The 27,187-nt window shown below is 35.0% G+C and overlaps 1 protein-coding gene across 1 annotated transcript in view; it reads right to left on the minus strand.

The window, feature by feature from the left end:
* The window catches only part of LOC129223426 (locomotion-related protein Hikaru genki-like), a 60,738-nt gene that overhangs the window by 15,368 nt on the left and 18,183 nt on the right, over positions 1-27,187 (minus strand). The window contains exons 2-3 of the mRNA XM_054858028.1: positions 13,043-13,252; positions 12,081-12,338 (exon numbers count right to left, since the gene is read on the minus strand). Coding sequence (XP_054714003.1) covers positions 12,081-12,338; positions 13,043-13,252 — 468 coding nt within the window. The remainder of the gene's footprint in view (positions 1-12,080; positions 12,339-13,042; positions 13,253-27,187) is intronic.

The following is a 27,187-nucleotide window of genomic DNA, read 5'->3' on the forward strand; positions in this document are numbered from 1 at the left end:
AGAATATTTCGGTTTTAAAAATTTATTTTTAATTAACTCTTACACTGTAAATGATACATAAAAATGAAGGTAAACTGTCCAAGTTTCTTTTCACTGACAAATGTTCGATGTATGCGCAACGCGACACACATCTAACATACTTTTTGGAGTATTTCACTGTCAATTTTTCTTAATGCTACACATATGCGATCTTTTAGTTCTTGCAATGTTGTAGGCAATAGTGGTGTATAAAAAGTGTCTTTGACGAAACCTCATAAAAAAAAATCACATGTGGTTAGGTTGGGGATCTGGCTGGCCAACGCATAATGGGTAAATTATCATCACCTGTTGCCAATCCAGCGTTGTGAAACGTCAGTGGCGCAATAAAGTGGGCACCCTCAGAGGTCTTGGTTTTAATGTTGTTGCCAATCCTAAAACAGTAGTTTATACACGTGCAAGGACTGCTGTGACCAACAAATCCCCATCCAGAAGGAATTTCTGGCTGCGCTAGTGCAGAACAAGAACGTTTAAATAGTTACGTATGTTCAAAAAACTTGGACAGTTTATCTTTATTTTATGTATCATTAAAAGTGGTAATTGTAATAATTTATGAAATATAAATTTTCAAAACGGGTTATTCTTTATGCTAACCCTGCATATTTATTTACATGACGGACATACCGATAATCGAGTGGGAAAATTTCCACATTTTAAGTTAATCAGTGGACCGAGAGAAATCTTAAGATTATTCACGGGTTGTAATGCCAAATGAGAATAATAAATGAGGCAGTAAGAAGCAATGGGATGTAAAAGTGCCGAAATTAAAATTTTCGAAATAACCTGTACAATGGGCGGGAGAACCTCTCCTCTGATTTAGGACAAGAGATAGAACTAGTATTTCCGGTAGGTATTGCTCTACAACAAGATTTAGCAAAACAAAAATCGAAGAAAGTCTTCCTAGGATCTGAACTTCAAATGCCTTTTTCTCAAAACTTTAGAAAGTTCACTTACATTCATTTGCTCCTCGCTGCCACAAATATATTTATTTATTAAGTAAGTAAAAACAACAATTATTTTTCAAAAAACAATGGAAAATGTTTGCTATATTGCTATAAGTTTTAAACTTATTTCATACAAAAGGCGGATTAAAGTTCTGGTTTCGGAGGGGTCAGTATCGGAAGGGGGGATAGGTGTAATACTCAGGCACAAATAGGAAGTCTGGTACGAATGTTTTGAAATATATCTCCCTTAACGCCTTAACGCAGTTTTAGGCTAAGTGACCTAGCGCTGCTAAGTCGTTTAATTAGAGGGAGGTGGTCACAATTCCTGCCATTAAAGAAGATTTAAAAAAACAGTAAACCAACCAAGGGAAAAGATATTTTAAATAACGTATATTTTGTGTGGAATGTATGTGACAAAATGCTTATTGTTTTGTTTTGTGAATGTCAGTCAGTTGTCCGAGGAATTGTTCCAAAATTACCAGTTCTTTAGATGAGCCTGTATCTTTGCTTTTTTGCCGATACACTACTCTTGCTACGTAACTCGTTTTACAGAAAAACATGAATCTGAATCATTCCGTTTAAAAAAGTAGATATAGTTCTAATAATAATAATGATAAATTAAACAAGCTATGTTCCCGTAAACTTTTTTTGTAAATATTGTAAAATATAAAAAATAAAATTATATTGGGGGGGGGGGGGTAGGATGTTAAGCAAATATAGGATTATCTGTTGTGGAAAAGCGTATTAAGCTTAAAAAGTACCAGACGTTTAGACGAGCCTGAATCGTGGTGTGTGTGTTTTTGCAGATTACTTTTGCCACGTAGCTCGTTCTACAGAAAAGCATGAATCTGAATCATATTGTTTAAAAAAGTAGATTAATCATAATAATAATAATTATAATAAATTAAACTGGCAAAGCTAAGTTCTCGTTAACGTTTCTGCCAATATTATTCCAGGTCCCACAATGTATGCCAGTAAAAATTTTTAGATCCAGAGATTTTCTCTTTAGAATTTTGATCTGTTTGTGCTTTAATGTGAGAATATCTTGGGTAGACATGTTGAATCGTGCGCAAAATTATTTTTCAGGCCAGCAAAGATAGCGGTCATTTTGGTTCACTTGCTCATTATGTTTTTCGCAACGTGCGCACCTATAAATTTAATTTTAGTTTTGAACTGAGATTTTTGAGGCTTAGAAAGTCAATTAATGTAATAGTTACGTCATAAAAGCCACTCTGGCTATTTCCACAGTTTTTTACGAGAGATATCTCTGACGTTTTTTGTTTGACATTCAAGTAACTAAAAATGTTCAAACATTAATAACTCTTAATAAAACCAAACGATTTTAAAGTGTAAAATCGTTTGTGCAAATCAATATTTTTTAAGGTTACTAGCGCAGCCAGCAATACCTTCTAGATGGGTTTTTCGATCAAAAATACCTTTTGAACAGGGTTTTTTTGATCAAAAATACTTTATGAAGGATTTTTTTATATAAAAGTAGCCCTTTCATGTGTATAAGCTACTGTATTAGGATTGCATTCATGTTAAAACCAATGGTCGGGGGGGGGGGAGCTGCACCTCCCCTGACTGCGCCACTGTTCAAGGTCATTAATCGTCTGCTATCAAAGTAATTTTTTTCGAGTATAAATATTCCACAGTTATAAAAACGTTTTGTTTCATGTTTTTCTAAACAAAAATTATTTAAGCAATGGCTGATATTTCTAAACTGAGTTTAAGAAGTTTTGGTGTGCAATTGAAGACATCTGAAGACAGTTTTGGCAGACGAGAATGTATTATATGTCAAAAGGTATCAAGAGAAAAATTATGTTCTCTGGCCAAAAACGAGTTCTTGAAGTCGCAATATTGAAAAACGCTGCAAGAAAATATAGTGTGTCATTGCATCAACCAGTACTACAAGAAATACAAGCGAGGAAAAACGCTAAAAAAATGATAGAAAAAAAATTCACAGACAAGTTATTTTGAAAGTGAAAACAAAGTTTTAGAAAAATCAGAAAGTACTGAAGGAGGTCCAAATCAAGACGAAGTTTTTGACAGAGTAGCAGATCTTAACAACGATATGAATGTTTCTGCTGCGAATTTATATGCACATCCAAAATATGAGTTCTTATATTCGAAGCATTGAGAAGAAATAGATGGAAAGAGTGCAACACTACTATCCCGATACGGCAACAGTACAATGTGACCTGGGGAGCAATTTCGAGTTGACCGTAACCGCTGAAGAAGTTTTCATTAGCTGAAGCCATGCATGATAACAACCTTTAACTGTAGAAGGGAAAAATTAGATTTATAGTAGAAGTGCAGTATTCTAGCATTGTAAACTGTGAGGAAAAAGCATTGAGAAGGAATACTAATGGAGGGAGCCATAGCAAATGTCTCAGTGAAATAAGCTTGGGGTCCAATGTTTCCCAGGTCAGGTGACTTGCTTGGCTGCGAAGTTTTCGCGTTTTGGCACGCAATCGCTCTTTTGGCATTAAATATTTTTCAGACGACGCGAGGGCGCTTATTATGAAGTCGGGGCTACAAATCAGAGCAACTCTGGCTTCAACTCATTTACCGCATAATAATAAATAAATAAATAAATAACGGATACAAATATAGGCCTATCATTCAAACTCCCTCTCCCCACTTCTTTCCGGATTTTAAAATATAATGTAATTGCATTTTTCATATATTTTGATGTTTATTCCTTGAAATGACGGGCATGTACCAATAGTTTAAAGTGTTCTGTTATTGATTGAAAATTTACGGATTCATATGTATTGTAATCAATGTTTTGAAATGGTTTCATACGCAGGCATACTAATATTTAAATTGAAGCATAAAAATAGCAAATCTTTATTCTTGCGCATCTGCTGTTCACAGGAGCTTGGCGAGAAGATACTCGCCAACAAAGCAAATGTACACAAAATGCTTAAGAGCCGTTAAAATAATTACTAGTTAAGTAAAAAGTGTTTTTATGGAACTAAAATGTTATTTGCACTCAATATATACAATGTTTTATAACTTTTATAGGTAAAATAAGTTAACACACAATTTAAAAATGATAGGCAACTGTGGAATATGTACTCGTTGAATGCATATAAATGTTATTTTTTTTCTTTATTTAGAAGTAAAAAACATTTGTACATGCTAGGAAAAAGTTACTGGACCTCCTGGTGTGGCTTTTTCCTCACAGTTTACAATGCTAGAATACTGCACTATTACTATAAAACTAATTTTTCCCTTCTACAGTTAAAAGTTGTGATCATGCATGGCTTCAGCTAATGAAAACTTCTTCAGCGGTTACGGTCAACTCGAAATTGCTCCCCAAGTCACATGGTACTGTTGCCGTATCGGGATAGTAGGGTTGCACTCTCTCCATCTATTCCTTCTCAATGGGAAAAAGCCACACCAGGAGGTCCAGTAACTTTTCCCTAGCATGTACGAATATTTTTTACTTCTAAATAAGGAAAAAATAATATTTATATGCATTCAACGAGTACATATTCCACAGTTACCTATAATTTTTAAATTTTTGTACTTATTTTAGCTATAAAAGTTATAAAACATTGTATATCTTGAGTGCAAATATCATTTTAGTTCCATAAAAACACTTTTTCTTAACTAGTAATTATTTTAACGGCTCTTAAGCATTTTGTGTACATTTGCTTTGTTGACGAGTATCTTCTCGCCAAGCTCCTGTGAACAGCAGATGCGCAAGAATAAAGATTTGTTATTTTTATGCTTCAATTTAAATACTAGTATGCCTGCGTATGAAATCATTTCAAAACATTGATTACAATACATATGAATCCATAAATTTTCAGTCAATAACAGAACACTTCAAACTATTTGTACAGTGCATCTTGAGAAAATAATTATAAGGTGTTGATTTTAGACTACAAGAGAAGTTCTGCGGTGTGAGTAAAGATGGTTCAGGATACTCTTAGTCCAAAAGGATAAGGAAAAAAGTAAACTAATGATTCAACCGCTACGCACAAACATTGAAAGCTTGAAAACAGAGTTTGAAGTTTTAGTTTTTGTTAAGGGATGTAGTGACAAATCGGAACTGTGCAGGTATTGAGAAGTGTTTACTTCACCGGTATCACTTGTAAAACACTTGATTACTGTTGATCGCGAAGAAAGTTACAAATTATACGTTCAAACTGTTGAGTTACTGTTTCCAGTCTTTCGTGAATTTGACTGCATCAATGATCTACTACTGTAAGCAACATGGTACATAGAGAGAATAAGGGTGCTAGGAAATGAGTGTCCCTACTTGTAGAAAAGAATCATTCAATTTAAATTTGGTGTTAAAAAAAGAATGGTAAATTCAATGCTGTGAAGCCAGACATGAAGTTGGAACAAACGATTCAACGGTCACAGAAAAGTGCCGGAGATATTGCAGGGGAGAAGAGAAAAAGTATGTTGCCGAGTGGCATTTAGAGTATCATGAAATTTTAATGATATGCAAAGTGTTTAGTGGTCTTGCAAATTCCCATTTAATGGATCACTGTGAGAGTGTTCCGCATCATTATCGTTATAGGCAATCGTGGTCAGTATTTTGATGAAAATGTCAAAAGACTTGTTGATTTTATGTATCAACACATAAATCCCTATGAGATTTCTGAAACAGTGCAACTTGACAATTTTCTCACTATACAACTTGTGAATGGTAGTGTCAAGATTCGCTTTTTCAGTATCATGAATCATTGATCAGAACAGTACCGCCAGTTTAAACAGGAGAAATTTGTTTCAAAAATTGTCTGTTTTACTTTCGAAAGTCAACCTACCATGCTTTGATGCACACAGTTCTTCACAAAATATCACTTCTAAGCTAATGGGAAAGAATCAACTTTAAAGAGTACAGAGACATGGAAACAGCGAAAGAAAGGAAAGAATGAATTAAAAATATTTTAGCTCATGACTAGGAACCAACGTGTTTCCAACGAACACATTATGTGATGGTCATTCACCTACCAAGCTGAATATTATTGTTGCACAACTGCATAAACATCTGTTGCCAGAACATTTTCAATTTAGCAAAGTATCCTCGATGAAAACTGCTACCGATAATAACCGATACGAAGATAAACCGATTTAACAGCTAATGAAGAAGCAATCTGCAATAGTTTTCATAGGAGATTTAAGACAGATCATTGAAGAACTTAATTAGAATAGCTCATTAGAAGAAGCGGATCTACGAATTGTTCCATACATAGACTGGGCTGATAAAAATGGTTCAGAAAAAGTGGCTGCGGCATCAAATGATACAGACGTCGTAGTGCGATAACATGCAATGCGAAATCAGATCGTAACCTTTTTTAAAAGTAACTAATCTTGTACCTTTCGTTTATTGTGTTGTTAAAGAAACTTGTATGAGATAAACACGAGTTTAAAATGAACATTCTGAATTTTTTATTAATTTTTGTACATTTTTAGTAATCAGAATATTCAATAACAATTGTCAGAGATATCTCCACGTAAAACTGTGGAAACAGCAAGAGCGGCTTTTCTGAAATAATTAATACATTAATTGACTTTCTAGGCCCCAAAAATCTCAGTTCGAAATTAAAATTAAATTCATAGGTACGCCCGTTGCGAAAAACATTATAAGCAAGTGAACCAAAATGGCCGCTATCTTTGATGACCTGTAACATTATTTCGCGCAGGATTCAACATGTCTATCCAAGATATTCTCACATTAGAACGCTTACAGATCAAGATTCTAAAGAGAAATTCTCTGGCCCTAAAAAATTTTACGGGACTACATTGTGGGGCCAGAACTATATAGCAATTCATATTTTTTTTAACTTTAGGTTGTAAGCTGTTGAACAATTACAGAATTATCTGTAAGGAAGAAACGTTTTAAGATTAAAATTTACCAGATCTTTAGACGAGCCTGTATGTTTCTTTTTTTTTTTTTTTTTTTTTGCCGTTACACTACTTTTGCCATGTATTTCGTTCTGCAGTAAAACCTGAATCTTAATCGTACCGTTCTAAACTAGTATGTTGATGCCATCACAAAACTTTCTTCGACATTTATTTTATGAATTCGTAGATCTTTAGACGAGCCTGTATCTTTGCTTTTCCGCCGATGCACAACTTTGGCCATGTAGCCCGTTCTACGGTAAAACTCGAATTTTTGAATCAAATACTGTTTAAAAGAGCGTAGATCTTGTTCATAATATAATTATTAATAATAATAATAACACTTATATATATAATTATTATTCAATTTTAAACTCGTTACATATTCTGTTAAACCGTATTTTTACAATTTTTTTAAGAGCAATAAAACATCATGACTGAAACAAAATAATAATATCGCTTGAAATCTCTTTTTATTTTACATTCAGTAGCACTATAATTTCTGTATATCTTTAATTTAAAAAAAAAGACTATAATTTTTTCTAAGACAAAATAGCAGAGAGATTTTCGGAATGCTCTAGAAAGTTTTATTCAGAAAGTATTGCCTTTAAGTATATTTAAAACAACTAGAGCCTAGCTTTCCTAGTTTAATTTCTTGCAATTATATTATTATTATTATGATCATTATTATTGTTATGAACAAGTGAACTTTTAAACGGTACTAGGTTCAAAAATTCGTGCTTTACCGTAAAACGGGTTACAGGGCCGAAGTAGTGTACCGGTAGAAAAGCAAAGATACAGGCTTGTCTGAAGATCTCGTAATGGGCGGGGAGGGGGACAAAGGGGCAATTGACTGACATTCAAGAAGCAAAACAATAAGCATTTTCTTTCATACATTCCACACAAACTTACAATAGCTTTTCCCACGGTTTATTGTTTGTTATGATTTATTTAATGCGGTATTTGAATACCGAAAATTCTTTTGGGATGATTTTAGCAAAATGGTTAACCCATTAAGCGCCGCTATATGAACCACATTGAAAATACTTAAGTTTTCATGTGTTTTGATATTCAATATACATCTCTAATCATCTGTAGCTGAAATTTCGCAAAAATATTTATTAGGTTACGAGATATGGTATGGTCCCAAAATGGGAGACTTGGCGTTTAATGGGGACAACATACATATCTCTGACACTATGTTGATACTTGAATAATTTCTGGCTAAATCCAATTAGAAAGCCCTAAAATCGTTTTTATGTAATTAATATGGCTAGGTATTGGTACTTTATGTACATATTTAACATATTCAAGCTTTAAAATGTAGAATTTTAAGTTTTCGTAACACCCAAAGCTATACATTTTGGGCCCCCTTTCAACAAAAGCTGTGGAGCCCAGCCCCAGAGGCTAGCAGTGTATATTTGCAACATTAATAAGTATTAGTATGCTAGTTATTTTCAATTTCTTGAGCCGTTGGGGGCCTTAAGAACGTCTTCCCCCCTCCCTCTGCCCGTACATCATTCCGTGTCTGGTTTTCATTTTTGTTGCATTCCTTCTTCTTATACATTTTTGTACAAAACGGAACTTTTCCCACACATTTTACTACCTTTTAGCAAAAAGACGGTGTAATTGTGTTATTATGGGCAAGTGTTTTTCTGCAGTCAACATTTCGGTTGCTTCACAACATGTTTGATGTCATGATTTATTCATCATCATAATGTTTTTAGAGATAAATGTCTAGCATACTTCGCATTGAAGAATTATCAACGATCATAGTTTCTCCGATTTCATCCAACAAATTACGATAAATAGAAAAAATGTAGAGTGAGACAGTTATCGCATTATCTGTGATCTAAACGATTTCGATTAGTGTTTTTCTCAACTATCTGAAAGGAATTTGGCGATTCACAAGCAAGTGATACTGCACTCATCTTATTTTAAGCTAAAATATATTATTTTAATAGTGTTTGAAGCAAAGTCAAAAGTTCTTACTACATTTTTGATTTCAAAGAAAAAAAAAAAAAGGTGAGGAAATTTCTCTATTGAAATTCAACCTCCCTAATTGAAAGGGGAGTGCCCTCAAGTGGGAGGGGAGCATGGAGCTGACTGAGCTACAAAATATTTTTATGGAGGGCTGAGGAATAGTTTTAAAGGGAATTTGAACTCTTTTTACGGAAATCTCTTTCGTGATCTGTAGAAATTCAGAGATATGCGTCATCCTCCTTAGGGAGGATTGGCACCCCTGATTTTTCAGAACTTTCTTCTAAACGAATGGAATGTTACTTGTTTTGATAAAAGCACCTACTCTTGACCTTGAACAGCAAAAGTGTTTACAATGAGAAACTACAAAGGGGGGCTGTGGGAAAAAAGGGAAGAGTTCATTCATGCAAAATGGGTGAAGACGATTTCTACTGGGCATGACTTGCTCTGCTAATCAGAACACGCCAAGTCTCCCATTTTGGGACTTCAGTAAATAAAGTCCTCTAAAACTCCTTTAAATTATTCTTGTTGGCCCCTGTTTGTTGTGATTTGAAAAAAGGTCTGTTGAGCTTCATATTCCATGTTCCTAATTTCCTGCATTTGCATTTATTATTTTTAGGGAATTTTTTCCCCGTGTAATGCAAAAACAAGAAATTTTCGCAAAATTTAAAATTTTTTTAAAAAAGAATTTACATTCCAAACGTTTTTGAAAAAATTACCAGTTAAGTTTGGTTCTATACCATTCATTTTAAAAAATTTCAAAATGATATCTTAATTACTAGATGAAGAAAAAAATCTTAATTGAAGGTTCCCAAAATGGGAGACTTGGCGCTTAATGGGTTAAAACTGCGGTAATTGACTGACATTGATGCAACCTGCATGTTAATCTCAGCGGATCAGAAGTCAACTTCAATATCAAAACCTGACTATGAACTAAGAACAAGTCTGTGTTTTGAATTTCAGTAACCACAGGAATACGAGAGGAACATGTGTCCTTATTGAAGACTAGGATGCCGAGAGCCAAGGCGGCCCCCTTCTCAGTTTGGTCGCCAGACACCCTCAATCTATAAAGCTTCAAAACTTATACCACTCCGATTCCGAGACGATCCCCCCCCCCCCCCCAAGTGACGGCCCTGAGTCTCCGACTAGACCGATAGGGCCTCTCGTTAGCCCCTGCTCTAGAAAAGATGAACAAAGTAATTCTCTGGATTGTTAAGCATTATAATTTTCTTAAAATTGTGCTCGAGGTAGATGTAGTTAATAATTTAGTTACAACAATGTTAAAACTATTTTTAATATTTGTATACAGTTCTGGTTAAAAAAAAATTGCATCACTCTCGCATTTTTACAACAATGGGATTATGTGAGAAGTTTTGATCGACCGATTAACGATGAATGTATGTGAAATTCTGCAAAACTGATGAAATAAACATTGAACAACAGGAATCCGATTTGTTCACGTAGATCGGGGCTGTTTCCGGGCCAAGGCACACTGCTAACCCCATGCTCATTTTTCCATTTCTGAACCTGCGTGTGAGTTTAGAGAAAAAAAAATTACTTAACCCCATGTCAATTTAAGTCTAATGCAGGATAAAGGTTTTTAAATTGTTACTTAACAGTTTTGCCCTATGGCACGAAGCAGAATCATCCTGGAAAATGACGTTTGGAACTGAAGTAAAGTGATCCAGATAGTAGGAAACAATTTCTCCTCCAAAATGCCAATACGAAACCTGAGCGTTTACTGTTCCTTGCACAAAGTGAAGCCCACCAACTCCTTGATCAGAAACACATCCCCAAATCATCTGGGATACGGGATGCTTGACTTTGTGTTGAATGCAGTCACGATGATATTCCTCTCCTTTGCGGCGCGGGTGTTGCAATTATTTTTACCACCACTGTACTTCTATCAATCGCGTTCCTTTCATGTCTAATTTTCCAATTTACGTGAAAATAAACAACAACAAGCGCAACATATAGAAGAACAAGCACAACATATCATAAGAACAAGCCCAACACATATAGTTGAGTTTAACTAAAATTAACTTGAACATTTCTATCCTCAAGACGACTATAAAAATGTTTTTAGAGATCACCGTCATATTTCTTGCAGGAATTTTCAAACGGAAAATACGCTTCAGAGCTCTTGGAGTATTACATCGTGTTCGATGGATGGGAAATAAAATTTACCCTCTCAAGAACTATAAATTTAGAAATCATTTTGAACTGTCCAACAAGAAAAATCTCAAATTCATAATACTATATCAATTTGTTTCACAATATTATCTGAAGAGTTGATTTCAAATAGCAACTGCTTGTTTTACCCCAAGACTTGATATTCATTTCTTGAAAAGTGTCAAGGAAATTATAAGGTATGAGTTGAAGGACATTAGTGGTAGTGTCTTTCAATGGAACGGTACTTGATTCAAAAATTCGTGTTTTACCGTAAAATGGGTTACATGGCCGAAGTAGTGTATCGGCAAAAAAGCAAAGATACAGGCTTTTCTAAAGAGTCGTAATTTGGGGGCAATTTAATGACATTCACAAAGCAAATCAATAAGCATTTTCTTTAATACATTCCACACAAACTTACAAAATCTTTTCCCCTTGGTTTATTGTTTTTAATGCCTTATTTAATGGAGTGCTTGAATTCCTAAAATACTTTTCGGATGATTTTAGCAAAATGGTTAAAAATGCGGTAATTGACTGACATTAATGCTACCTACATGTCAGTCTCAGCAGATCAGATGTCAACTTATCAGAACCTGACTATGAACTAATGACCAAGTCTGTGTTTTGATATTTCAATAACCACATGAATACGAAAGGAACATGTGTCCGCATTTAACATGATTTTTAAATTATTTTCGCTCGTTGAAAAAAAAAAAAAAAGGCTCTCTCCTTGTTCCCCGTAGTGTGCAAAAAGCAACGTTTGCAAAAAAAAAGAAAAAAAAAGAAACACCTCACTATTTTAAAAACTTAAATACGCAAATATGTAACGTAAAATAGAACAGCGAAACGTCTCGTGCTAAGAATTTAAGGGAAGTCCGTTAAATAAAGAAGTTCAAGCCCCCCCCCTCCCTCGATAGGAAATGATCATTTTTCTTGAACTAAAATGCGTACACACCAAAAAACCTATTGGCATATATTTTTATTTACATCTTGTCTATCTTTCATACAAACAAAGTATAGTGAGTTTTTATTTTTAAAAAATACCGCTTATTTTTATTTTTTTAATGCTAAGATATTACTTACTGGAGAAATTTTTCTGCATGGAGGTAACTTGGCAGACCGGAAGAGGGGCTGACCATTGTCCGTTCCCACATCGGATGGCCGGTTGGCCCACGAACTTATAGGTGCCGACCTGGGTGCACCGCAGTTCCACCAAACTTCCATGGGGCAAAGCTACCTCGTTCTCCAAGGTCAACTGACGTCCCTCAAACGACATCAACACATCAGGTGGAGGAGGACCCAAAAAGCAAGGGCGTAGCATGGGTTGAAATTTCTTGCTGTCTAACATAAGAATAAAGAAGTGAGATTATAACGACTGAGGTTTGTCATAAACATGTGACTAGAAACAGTTTTTTGACTAAATATATACATTATTTATCGAAATATCTAATAAAAAAAATCGATGTTTTTCTTATTATAGTACACCTGAAGGTTGTTGGCAATCGTCTTCGGAAGAGTCCACTACAAAATTGCTTGAAAACAAAAGAAGCAAGGGTAGCCGAAATCAAACGTTCGTGCAAAAAGTATTGTTTGTGAAGTGTCGGTGCTCGTTAGCAATGAGAAATAAATATAAATTGACGTCTCGCATCTCAAACTCCGTGTTGATAAGCACACTGTAAAAGTCTTGATTTGCTGACCGCTTTTATTGCTTTCCCATATCTTGCGAATTTTTGTTGTTTGTCTCTTCACCCGAGTGTCAACAATGGTAAGAATACAATAATGCTGCATATGGTCCGGACTACTAACGCCGAGCCGTTACACCACAGGGCTTCTCGAGCCTGTCATCACACGTGCTTCAACCAGTAGGATGGAGTCCTGATGACCGATGACCCTTAGAGGTATTTATTTGCAATGGGAACTTGAGGACTTGGGACATAACGCGCACCAGTCACCATTAGCGAACACGAATGATCTTCGACCGACTGACAGTAAGCCTACATCTTTTACCTCTAATAAATGAGTCATTATCCTTCCCCTCAACTCACCTTGATCTATAGTGCATAAGGGTCCGACCCAGACTCCGTTGAGGCACTTGATCTTGCAGACACGTTTCTGCTCAAGGGGCCCGATGACTCCCAAGAACTGCACCTCCTGCACACTGGAGAAGTCGGTGGCTCCCCCTCCACCGGGCACGGCACTTCCGTTCAACATCACTTCCGGGGGAGAGCAACCCTCTCTGGACACAGGAATACCGTCTAAATGAAAAATAAATGCCAGTCAAATATGGTTAAAACCTAAGGCGTAACGCTAAGAAGTGGAATAATGCGGAGAAAAGTCAATTATGGTTAGAGGTTTGATTACGTCTTCACCACGAATTGAACGAATAAATTATTTGCCCTTGTGTCCCTATTATCGAAATATGAGTTTATAAAGTCTGACAAACTTTTAAGAAAAGTGGTCGAATCTAGAGAGTTCTGGTGAGTAATGGAAAACATATGTCACACTCTTTGCAAAAGTCCTGCCACATCCAGACTAATGTAAAGTAACACGGCACCTTAAATTCTCCCAAATTCTTTAAATTTGGCACTTTCTTAAAATTTCTGAAACTCAACTTTTATGATGATCACACAAGAAATTCACGGAAGCCACATGCGGCCTCGAGGTCGCAAGTTCCTCACCGCTCTGCCATAGAGTTCTTCCTCTCTTAAGTACATCCAGGGGCCGTGGTAGCCTGATCGGTAAGGCATTGGACTCGGGGCCGGAGGGTCTCGGGTTCGATCCTCGCTGGTCGAAGACCCACCGTCGTCATTAAAGGGGACTGGGCGACGTTAAATATGCTCCTGGTCTCAATGTCCTCCAAGTGAAACAATACCTCTGGGGGTGCTAGCACCAGGTAGCTATAAGCTCTCGGACTAGTTCTAAATTCTCATTAACTGTTCGATCCGGTGATGGTGCTGCCATCTATCGATATATAAAATAATGGAGGCAAGGCACTTAGTATGCAGTCCTCGACATAAATACAGTTGAAGTCAGTTGTGACTCTGAATAGGAATAGGAAGTACATCCAGTTCAAGTTTGAAGTCCTTCTGAACATTGGTCTTTTTGTACAGCATTTTGAAACGGAGACTTTAATTATAATCGCCCTGTTTTTTGCATAAAAGGAATTATGCTTCAGTTCATCGAATGTTAAAATCTTTACTAATAATAAAGCTGAAAGTCTCTCTGTCTGTCAGGACCTCTGTCCGGATGTCTGTCTCTCTGTCTGTCAGGACCTCTGTCCGGATGTCTGTCTCTCTGTCAGAATCTCTGTGAAGCGCATAGCGCCTAGACCGTTCGGCCAATTTTCATGAAATTTGGCATAAAGTTTTTTTGTAGCATGAGGGTGTGCACCTCGAAGCGATTTTTTGAAAATTCGATGCGGTTCTTTTTCTATTCCAATTTTAAGAACAAAATTATCATAAGAGGGACGAGTAAATTACGAAATTATCATGACGTGGAACTGTAACATGGGCACAAGTCAATTGGTGAGATACGAAACTATCATAACGTGGAACCGTAACATGGGTACAAGCCAATTGGCGAGAAAATTCACCATACATTATTTGTAAATATACTGGCGAACCAAAAGACCTTTTAATTTTTCTATTACGGGCAAAGCCGTGCGGGTACCACTAGTTACTAAATAAAATATCTTCGTAAATAGAGAAAACGTAACACAAAAACCAAAAACAGAAAGGACAGGCACGTACCTGGTACTAGCACTTAAAAACTTCGTAGTAGAAAGTACTAAGCACTAAAATTTTGTTACATAAATGCTAACATTATGTTAAGCATAAACTAAAGATTCTTTTATCTCTAAAAGCTACTTATGCATGCACGGATCCGGTATATAATCTTCCAAAAAAATAACCATAATTAAATTATCGGATGTTTGTTTGTTAAAGAATGAAAAAGAACAAACTCTTCTATTTACTTTCAGAGAGAGAACGTTAAAAAATTTCATTACAGTCACGACGAAAGCTTTTGATTTATTGTCTCGGCTGCTGTCTACCCCTTGTAAATAGCGAGAATATAGAACACATCTCTCTCTCTCTTTCTTCTTAAGGGGTACACGCAAAAGCCATTAGGGGTCTTTCGGATGGTTTGAAACGCCTCTTTCTCTGGTCAAAATTGAAATATCGATTTCTTGTTGGAGTTGCCTTTTCTTGCACAAGCTGCAACTTCGCGTGTTTATTTGTTTTTCAAGTCACCGCAGCACTCGCTTCGTTCAGAATCTCCTTTTTTCTGTAAACTTCGATTTCGGAGCACAGAGTAAACCTCGAGCATTTTTAAAGCTTCAAATGAAAGCTGTCTATTATTTCAAGTGAAAAATTGTATCAGAAAGCAAGCATCAATTCGGTTGTAAATAGTTTCAGTTTTTCTTGATTTATTTTAGCTTCAGTTGCATCCTAATCTCTTACAAACATAGAGCTTCCGAAGTTTATAGCAAAAACCGAATTCCGGTTCTTCACTTTTATATTTTACTAGTGGTACCCACACGGCTTTGCCCGTAGTTGAAAATTAAAAGGTCATTCGGTTCGCCTGTATATTTACAAATAATGGATGACGAATTTCTCGCCAATTGGCTGTGTTCATTCGCTCTCCCATTGCACGTCATGCTAATTTCGTAATTTACTCGTCAATCTTACAATAATTTTGCTCCGGAAAATTTTCTTAAAATTGAAATAGAAAAAGAACAAAATCGAATTTTCGAAAAATCGCTTGGAGATGCACACCACCATGTACAAACTAACTTTGTGCCAAATTTCATGAAAATTAGCCGAACGGTCTAGGCGCAATGCGCGTCACAGACATCCTACAGACATCTAGACAGAGAGACTTTGTGCTTTATTATTAGTATAAAGAATACTGCATTAAAACTGAATTTCATTTTCTTGCATGTTATACTAAACGCATAATGAAAAGATAATAAGCATAATTCTGTAAAAATAGTAATGGAAAAAAACTACTAAGTCTTATTAATTTTTAATTTGAATGAAACACATATATTTTACCAACCAAGCTTTCATTTTTATTGAAAATTTCTCAGCAGTAAAGTGGTAAACGAATCTTTCATTTTCTCCATTTCAGTTTAAATCTATCAAACCTTCTGGACTTTTTGCTAGTTGTCAATAGAAATGAGAAATTGGGGGGAAATATCGTGTAACAGAGCGTTTTTTAAGCAATGAGTTACATCCCTTAATGTTATGGGCGGCGAACTTTCGCTAGTGAGGTAAATTTATCTTATCTACAAGTTTGTTGGCAAAGCTTTTTTCAACAAACTTTGCCCAAAGCATGTCTTTTAGTTAAGGTTTTTATATAGGGTTGAAATTTATCATTTAAAAGTTATTATGGTACGTCAGTTTGTCTGTCTGCCATGAGTTATGGAAGGGAGAACGAACCGAAAAAAAACTGACATACAGGCAGACTAACAGACCGACAGACATAATTCCATTACATAACCCCACTTTCAAGTTTTTTGAAACTTGTGGCGTGGGGTTGTCTTTCTAAATTTTTGTGTTCAATTTGTCTACTTAGTATGTAGTTCATAGAAACTGCATAGAACTCTAACACTGAATGAGTTTCATCGTATACAAACTCTATTAAAGTTTGTACCTATAGATTCAAAGCAATTTTCTTGGCAATAAACGTGATGAAACATTTTATAGATGGAGTAACCATTCTGTTAAGATAAGTACAGTGAAACCTCTCCGAGCGGTCAACCCTCTTAACGGTCACTTTTTTGCGGCACGGGTTTTTTAGCCCATAGACTTAATGTTAAAAAAAAACCCTAGCAACGGCCATCTAACAGTTCTGAACGGCCGCCAAATGGATGTGTCCATTCCATTTTTCAGGAAAATCTATTCATTTTCTGTTTCTAATCTGCAGTTTTTCAGTTCAAAGAGGAGATTTTGTATTAGTCTTTAACGAATTTTGGATTTAAAATGTCACACATGTTTATTTTATTAGTTGGTCAGTGTGTATGTGTAGTAATCTGGATTGCAAACAATACTGTCGGAGATCATTTTACGAATCTCGAACAACACGAAATTCTGAGCAATATGAACGCGGAAAATCGGCGAGAGAATGGGGTGGTTTCCTTCAGTTAAAAGTACTACTTTTGGTCATTGAAATGGATAGAATGAGCAAAAAAAAAACATGAATCCAGAAAATACTTTCATCTTCCCAACAGTTTGTTTTTTTAATTAATTTTTTAAACTGTCCGATTTTGAAAACAAGGCGTGGTCTTTATGACGTCACAAATGATGCAGTTTAGCGCATCTTTCTACAACGTTTCCACGTTATGATAATCAAGCAGCGAATTAAAATTGCGCTCTACGCTTGCTACCAACCATATCGTTGCCAATACACGTGAGTAAAAATGCGAATTAAATATTTTGCACTGTGAATGGCAACATAGAATGGCATTTCATCATTTGTGATGTCATCCGCAAGAAATGTTAACAATGAAAGTGCAACGATTTAAGTTTTTTTTTTAAATATTAAACTTAAACAAATTATTTAAAAAATGGTTAGATCCCATGTTTTTAAACATGTTCTTTAAGAAAAAATACTTTTAAAATTTGGGAAACGACTCCATTAATAGAGTACGATTTCGAATTCTTTCCAGCATGAAACAGCAATGAAGCGCTTTGATAATTACACTGCCGACTGGGAGAAAAATCTTCTGGTTAACGAGTCAGCGAAAATAAGCGTTTTTCAACCATACCTATTAGTTTTGGGATTGATTTAAATTTTGAGCAAATACATTTTCATGCCTTTCAGGCACTAATTCAGCCTCTGAAAATTAATTTACTAATACGTTTTGTAATCATGAGCAAACTTAACTTTCAAATGAAGCCATTTTGGGGATAAAGAAAATCATCGGAAATTCAGATGCAATGACAAATAAATTAGTTAGAGCAATTTATTTGTCATTTTGAATTCAAAAACATTTTGAATTCCAACAAGCAACATTTTGAATTCGATTTTGAAAAGAATTGTTGGAGAAGATTAAAAATTTAAGCCACAAATTGTATCCTTTCTTCGAAAAATTTAAACAATAATTAAATAAAATACTCCTTTTAGAATTGTCTCAAACTTTATTCTATGTATTAGACTTGCTTAGATCGTGTATTATAGACTTATATTGCAACTGTAACGAAAACTCTTTAAAGGGGCCACCCCCTCTCAGCGGCCGAAAGTTTGCGGAATGGAGGGGTGGCCGCTCAGAGAGGTTCTACTGTATAATAGCTCGAGGCGAGGTCGCCCAAAAGTTTTATTCGACTCTGGTCGCAAAAAAAAAAAAAAAAAAAAGAAAAAAATCTCTCAGTGTATTTGCGACAATTGATGAAAACAAACACCTCTTCTCACCCAGAAGTCACCGATTCTACCTTCTTTTGTGTGTGTCCTTTTCAATTTTTTTCTTGCAGAATTATTTCGGATACAGTACCTTGATTCCAAATCTTCACACTGATTCTGACTGATTTTCATTTCTTTATCTCCGTATTCTTTTGTTTTGTATTTGCATATTTCCAACAAATAATTTAATCAAAATATCTCGTCTTGTGGAAAATACTGGGGTAACCCGACCGGTGAACGAACACACCCTGGTGAAAGGAAAACTTGTATTTAAAGAAACGAGCTGATGTGTGCATCACATGACTTCCTTTTACTCCAATTTTAATGTCATTTTCCCATTATTGGCAGTTTTAATGTGATTCAGTAGTTTACTCTCTAAATATCACCACCAGTGGCCAAATTGAAACCAGATTTAAAAAGAAAATTGCCAAATTTGTCGCGAAGTTAGCGATAAAACTTGCGACCCAAAGAGTGGCGATATATCGCCAAGTGTCCGCCAAATTATAATACCACTTGAGTATACATCGAAATTAACAATGATTTCCCCCAAAAAGGGGCAAAAGACCCCTTTAGGTACACCCGAATGCAACCAAAAAGGGAGGTGCACAACGAGACCCCACTAGGAGTCTACGTACCAAATTTCAACTTTCTAGGACATACCGTTCTTGAGTTATGCGACATACATACGCACATACGGACGTCACGAGAAAAGTCGTTGTAATTAACTTGGGGAATATAAAAATGGATATTTCGAGTGTTTATACGTTCTTAGGCACTTATCCGCGTGTGGTCGGGTGGAAAAAAAACTCAACATAAATTCAGGGTTGAGCAAAATGGAAATTAAGGCCGAATTTTGAGTGAAATTTTTTTTGCGAATACAATACTTCCTTTTTTGTAAAAGGAAGTAAAAAGGAGTTTCAAAAGTTTATCCTAAGCAGAATTGAGGCAGTGAGAAGCAAAGAAATGTAAGTGGACTTTTAAAAGTTAAACACGTTTATCATGCTGTACAGCAGCATCCACCAGAGCTACTATGCTATCTCTTGCCTCAAAGCAGAGGAGAGGTTCCCCTATTATTTGTCCTGATTACCTCCAAAATTTTAATTTTGGCACTTATTACCTTTGCTTCTCGCTGCCTCAACTGTCAATGGTAATGTCAATTGTCCCACAATTGTCAAATTGTAAAAGCATTAGGGTGACCTTATTTGGCGCACTCGCCTTCTATATGGTAAGTGCGCCAAATAGAGCCACTCTAAGGTTCATGGTCTAGTGTCTCGATCATTTAAAAATCAATCGGCAGCATACTTTGCACGTGCATACTGCCGAGGGCAAGTAAATGGCAGTAACTGCATACTTTTTATTTTATTTATTTATTTATTTATTTTTTATTTTTTTTTTTTTTTTCATTTTTGTCATTTATTGCACGTTAGCTTTTCTGTACCAGGTAGCTCATTTGATTTCCGCTGAAAAAAATACGCGAAAAAAAAAACGTGTAATTCCAACGTTTTCTTGTTATTAATATTGAACCCAAATCGCGTTTTTTCAAATATCTCAAAAACTTATTTTTGCAGTTGCTGCCGTTTACCTGCCCACGGCAGCATAGCATGATTCATAAAATGTAAGGAAAAAAATGGAAGTGAAAGTTTAATTCATGAACTATGTTTTTCTGCAGTTAAAAAAAAAAGATTTGGCCTTATTAGGAACACAAGTCCCTAATAAGACCAACTCTCAAACACCTCCAATAAGTACTATCAAACAGAAGAACAATTCTTTATTGCCGATACAAAATATGTTAAATCACAGTTGAAAACCAAAAAAAAAAAAAAAACATTATTGAAAATTCCATTATTTATTTCAATTATTTATTTCAATGGAAAGGATCAATCGCCACATTCGGGGAACTTATATTATTTCTGTCTTTTTTTTTTTTTCTTTTTTCATTATTTGCTCCTCCAAGTAGCCAATAATATTTCTAAAAGAGCAATCGCCCATCTTGTGGGTGATTGCCCATTCGTTTTCATATCTCGCGTTAGCACTTAGAAACAGTATTTATTAGTTGCTTTCCGCATAAAATCCGACTTATCATTTTTAACTCTCCTTACAGCATCACAAACTAAACCTAAACGTCAAAAAAAAATAATAATAATTTAGCATGAATTTTTACAAATGTAAATACTGTGGGAAAAAATGTGCAATTCTATGTAGATCCGGTGGTTCAGTGATAGGTTCAAATTGTCACGACTATTTTTATTGAAGACTATGTACATTATTTACATTGATGATTAAAACCAAATCATTTATTCTAAACAGCGAATTACTCGCTTCCACGGAGCTTGCGCTCGTGTTTCGAATTCTATTTCATCTCTTCCACTGTCAGAGTTACCACTAAATTTTTCCATAATCAACTTACTTAATTCAATAAGCGCTTGCAGCGCTCTCTATTGGAATAATAGTTGGGAAGGAGCATAGAGCTTAGGTTTCTCTACAAATACAAAGTGACGACCAGCAACAAGTTCTTGGCCCAGCGAGGCTGGTTCTAAATTTATCAAAGCCCAATGAAGACCCAAGAGTCCTCTTAAAACTACCCAAGAGGTCACATTCCCCTCCCGACAGGACGCCCTTGCATTGGAAAAGACAAATATTTTACTTAAAATAATAATAATACCTTCAAAAATAAAAGCAAAAATCAGTTTGTCTGTTCTTTTTTTAAATAAGCAACTTATTACCTTAAAAATGTTGGGATTTTATAATTATTTAGGGTAATGTGGGCAATAAACAAACACTTAAACATAATTTCATTTTCATAATTAAGTACATGATGACCTATGCATGGTGCGGTTCGACTCGTGAATTGCTTAAGGGTGGTAACTTACAGTACACTCGCTGGTGAGATAAATTCACTTTATCTACCAGTTTATTGGAAAGAAAATTTAAAAAGATAAATTAAACGTTTTTAATTTTTTTTAAAGCTGATTTTGGAGGACAAAAAGGGTTCCAGATTGCAGCATGCAGCATTCCACAAGCGCAAAGTTCTGAATATCAAGAAATGTATGCAAATTTTGTATTCCTATTGTATAGTTTATTTAAGTCATGCGCTTAAATAAATTAATTGTTAAATGAATCAGTTGTTATTAGAGTAACTATGTACTGTTGTATAATATAATATGAGCTTGTTAGTATAAAAGATTTTAACTACATAAATATTATTTGATTTAAAATGATTTGTGGTTTTATCTCCTTAACCCAACCAATGTCGACTCTCAAACTGAATTATCAACAGACGGAAAAAACTAAGACCTGAAATACAACTTAAAAAATAAAACAAAATTTGGTATATGTATTTAAAAAAAAAGTAAAATAAAGTAAAATAGAAAAATCGTAACAAAAATTTAAAAAAAAGAAGAAAAGGTAAACGTATTTCTCATGACAATTCATGACAGGCAGAACATCCCCAACGTATTCTCCCCCCCCCCTCTTTTTTTTTTAGTTCACAAACATGAGATAACATCCAAGTTTATACAATGAAAATCTCTTTAAAAGCTGAAAGAAAGTTAGTCATTTGAACAATAAATAATAATATTGTAAAACCAAATACTTTTGCGTGGTAAATATTTCAAAACGCCTTGTTTGCATATTGTATGTGCTACACTATATTGGATCGAATATACGCTGCTCGTAATCGTCAATTATTTCAACACCTCACATTCCACTGAAGAAAAAAATATAGGTTTCTTACGAAAATTTAATAAATATCGAGCAATTATTTTCTAAATCTGAAAAATACAGCAATAACTGGCACGAAATACAAAGCTCATTCGTGCACAATAACAACGACACGATTAATTTCTCCAAAACTTGTGTTTTCAAGATTAAATAAGATAAGAATTCTTATTAGTTTGCTTTTTAAAATCTATTTCCCAGTTCTTGCAATGGATTGCAATACCTAATTGATTGTTTGTATCACGTTTTCTTTTATGCATTTGACTTGATAATTGAAATATCTTGTCAAAAGTATCTTTGATCTGCATTTTCTTAGCTGCAACATTTTCATTTGATTTGCATTTTGGAAAATTTTACTGCGTCCTAATTAGAGGAAAAGTCTTTATGGAATCGTTTTCGGAGATAGTTGTCGCTATAATATATTTGAATAATGACTTGTAATTGTTATCACCATTCCGTAGGCTCAAATTCATATTTTCTCATTTGTTTTAGATCTATAATCTTGCTGATTTGGCCGATTATTCTTAAAAACAAAAATATTAATTCAAATCAAAATTTAAAAATTGCATAAACATTGAGTCATTCTCAAAAAAAAAGTTGCAACTGTAAAATTCGATACTTTAAAATATTTTTTACACCTTTCAATTATTTTTGAATAAAAACTATTTTTAGTATTAGTTGAATTCATAGAATGATATTTTTTACGCGGTAACTAATTTAATTTAATTGATTGCTTGAAAAGCAGTTTTTTTTTACTTTGTTGCAACTCGTTTTACGCGGGTTTATTTTACGCGGTTTTGATTATAGGCGGTGCTAGATTTGACACCTTTTTTTTTATTTTACGCGAATGAGTTTTGATTTTACTCGGATGCAGCATTGCAAACAGACAAAATTTTCCCCTCTTTCAAAATACAGACATTTGAGTTTGCATATTACACGCAATAGCCTGCATTTTGGCGAACTATTTGGTGAACTAATAATCGAGCGTGGGCCACTTGCGATTGGTTTCGGAGCGTTTTCCATAAGTAAACTCACACAATTCAGAACTAACTGGAAGAAGAGCTTGTGGAGTAACAAAGAAGGAATAAAATAACGAGGATACTGACATCGATGACACTCAACCAAAAACGTTCACATTGAAAATTTTGAGCCATTCCTTAAAATTATCAAAAGTATCAAGCAAATGATATTTCTGATTTGCTAGTGAAAGAAGACCTCGCCATAACTGACGCGAGTGACCACACTGTTAAAATTTCAGGAAACTTTTAGGGTTTATATTTTTGTAAAATGGAGTGTTTACAGTGCAGAAAAAGTTCGCAGTAAATTGAACCGAAAACATAAACGTTTGCAGTGCCAATTGATACAACATGTGACTTACAGTACAAAGCACATAACACAGTATTTCCCCTCACATAAAGTGTCATTGAACTGTGTTTCACTGACACATGTGAAGTGTCATTGACACATGAAACTGGTCATTTGACCAGTTTCGTGTAAATTCATGCTTTTATGTTTCACTAAAGTCTACAAAATAGTATATATACAGAGATTGAAAACACTTTCATCCACAACGACATATGATGAAAAAATATTGTCTGCTTAGAAAACAATTAAGAACTGTAGAGCTACTCTTGTACATAGTCCGATAGTGCATCGGTCGATTTTAAATGAGTCGTTAAAAGTGAATGATTAGCGTTGTTCACTTAAAACACACAAGAACACACACAGTAAACATACAGTGCTGGTAAAAAAAATTGCCTCGCATTTTCACAACAATAGGACTATGTGAGAAGCTTTGGTCGACCGATTAACGATGAATGTATGTGATATTCTGCAAAACCTATGAAATAAGCATTTAACAACAGGAATCCGATAATTGTTTTCATAGATCGGGGCGGTTTTCGGGCCAAGGCAAACTGCTGACCCCATGCTCATTTTTCCATTTCTGAACCTGCGTGTGAGTTTAGAGGGGAAAAAATGACTTAACCCCATGTCAATTTAAGTCTAATGGCAGAATAAAGGTTTTTAAATTGTTACTTACCAGCCTTGTCCTATGGCACGGAGTAGAATCATCCTGAAAAATGACGTTTGGAACTGAAGTAAAGTGGTCCCGGATAGTAGGAAGCAATTTCTCCTCCAAAATGCCAATATACACCTGAGCGTTTACTGTTCCTCACACAAAGTGAAACCCACCAACTCCATGATCAGAAACACATCCCCAAATCATCTGGGATACGGGATACTTGACTGTATGTTGAATTCATTGGGGATGATATTCCTCTCCTTGCGGCGCGGGTGATGCATTTTTTTTTTTTTACCACCACTGTAATACTCATCATTGCAACCAGCTGTTGATCAATCCCACCTTTGAACAAACCCGCTTTTCATCTGTGTTAAGGAGTGGTCGGAAACTCTAGCAACAATAATCCGCTTTTGTCCCCTGACATGGAGATTTTTCTAATCGTGGTTTGAAGATGTTTCCAATGAGCCTGCTTTTTGATGATTGTAAAAAGCAAGTTACAGTTAGAGGAGGGTGGCCCAAAGCGGGTATGTTTTCGAAGAAGGCTCGAAAATTGCAGTTTTTGGATTTTTATCGTAACATTTTCAGTTTTATTTCCTAGCAGGGTTCTTGAACTTCGAAATAAAAAAGTGATTTTTGTATTATTTCAAACCCATCATTTATTTACTAGAAAATCACCCGTCAAGGTATGACGGGTGAAAATAACTTCTCTTGTTCTACATTTTAGCGAAGCCATTGCCTGTTTGGTGATATTTTGATAGTTGAAATTTTAACCATAACTCCAGTGGATTAACCCTAAACTCCAGTAGATAGCATTCATAGTTGACCGTTTTTTCGTTTCTTCATTCCTATAAATGACACAGTCTTACCAGTAGAACACCTAAGTTGCTGGATCGAGTTCAGTCTTGTCACAATAAAGCCTTTCCCTGTATGTTAAACATTACCAAAACATATTATCAAATTATCATGTCGTGGTGCGAGTTTCATTATTGAAGCACGCGGGTTACTCGATCATCTTCTATCAAACTTTACAAATATTCGAAAAACCCGCTTTGCTCAAGCAGGGAGCCCAAAACAGATAAGTGTAACTAATTGTGGTTTGGTCAATCAAATATGAAGTTATAAATGATTAAAATAATTGACAGGCTACCCGTCATTATTAAAAAAATATATATAAAAGTTAAAGTCAGGGCATTTGTTTATAAAACATAAAGAACTAACTGATTAAATTAATACACTTATTAATTGCCATCCTAAAAAATAACTTTTTGAAGTTATACTTATCCTATTGAAATAGAAAAACTAAGTCAGCACACGAGTCAAGAAATTATAAATAAACTAGTATTCCCGTATCCGGCATTGCTCGGGTAATGGAATTAGCAGGGGTTAACAGTGCTTGGTGCACCTAGTTTCGAAAATACCCTATAATAATTATTTATTACCTCTAACTTTTTCTAATTTGGGGAGGATCCCGGGGCACCTGGTCTCCTTACATATATGCCTTTGTCCTTAACCGATCTTTAACTGTTATTAACGATCCTTTTAAAGTATTGATTATCTTTGCAAACACAGGCCATCCACATTTTATTGATATACCTATGTTTAAGCAAAAACTTCTTTGTATACAACATTTTTAGTTTTTTTTTCTGGTGCTAAAATTATTAAGCTGCTTGATAAACTGACTTTGGAGCAAGCTACATAACATTGGCCGTGTGAAAAAAAGTAAATGAAAAAAACTCTCTTAAATCGGTCCCTGCTACTTTTAATGTCTGTCCTTGTGACTTATTAATGGTTATTGCAAAGCAAACTTTAACAGGAAACTGCACTCTTCTAAATTCAAAAGGATAGTCCGCCTGTGATGATGTTCTTAAAAACTTCGTTTCTAGTTTTGAAAAAATTAAAGCAAAAGACAGAAACATTATGATTTGACTTGAGAAAAGCCTCGAAGAACTACGTGAGAAACAAAAACAATATCAAATTTATAGTTCGCTATCGACCAAAAGTTGAGATGAAGTACTGAATAATGATTTGAATGGAGGAAAGCCTTCGAAAATAAGGGATTTGAATTCAATGACAGGTTTTAATTTCGCAGAAATTAAGAGGTTTTAACTAATTTCTCCCGAACTAATTGAGATTTCGAAAAATCCTTTCTTAGTGGTTACTTTCGTAATCATGCGGACATGCCTGCCAAATTTCAAGTCTGAAGCATCAGCGGTTTCGGCTGTGCGTTGATATATATATATATATATATATATATATATATATGTTATCTCAGGACATTGATTTTTATATATTAAGATATATGATTATATCCTATATCCGCTCTGCCCAACCCACTTTACCCGAAAGCACGTTTTCTATTTCAATAATTATAACCTTAAATTTGAAAAAGAGATAAACGAAATGACTACCGTAGTTTGTAGGTGGATGGTGTCAGAATAACGTAATATTATTGACAATTAAAAAAATAAGCTGGACTTCGACTAATCACAAGTTACAAAACATTTTTTTTAAAGAAATGTATCATATTTTTTATTTTAAGCCTGGTTTTGCCATGCCGCTTCATTGGTGCTTTGCTTGGACCGATTAAAACTCGAGGGTATTCATGTAAACACGACATGCGTATTCATCGCCGCTTACACACCATGGGGGGGGGGGAGGCATACGAAGCCATACCAACTTTGGGCGACCCTCACCTATTCCTGCTACATAGTTTCTTTTCAACCTACTGAACAATAGATTCATTAAAAATCTGAAATAAATGCATACAATTTTTAATGTAAATTTGTGCTGTAATATGCTAAGTTTTCAAACGTTATTTTTGGCGAAATTGTTATATGTAAAAAATGATCTAAGATGCTTTGTGATAAAATATTGTTACGAGTTCAGGGCAACTTCAAACTTTCTTCGAAATGACGACACAGTTCTTGAGTAAAACGCAGGAGAATTATTTACAACTATGTACAATTAATATCGTTAACAACTGCTAAATTAACCATGGTAATTAGGCAAACATCAATTAACACCGTAAACTCAACGGTCACATACGTAT

This window comes from Uloborus diversus, chromosome 5 (genome assembly GCF_026930045.1).
Source record: "Uloborus diversus isolate 005 chromosome 5, Udiv.v.3.1, whole genome shotgun sequence".
NCBI classification, from domain to species: Eukaryota; Metazoa; Arthropoda; class Arachnida; order Araneae; family Uloboridae; genus Uloborus; species Uloborus diversus.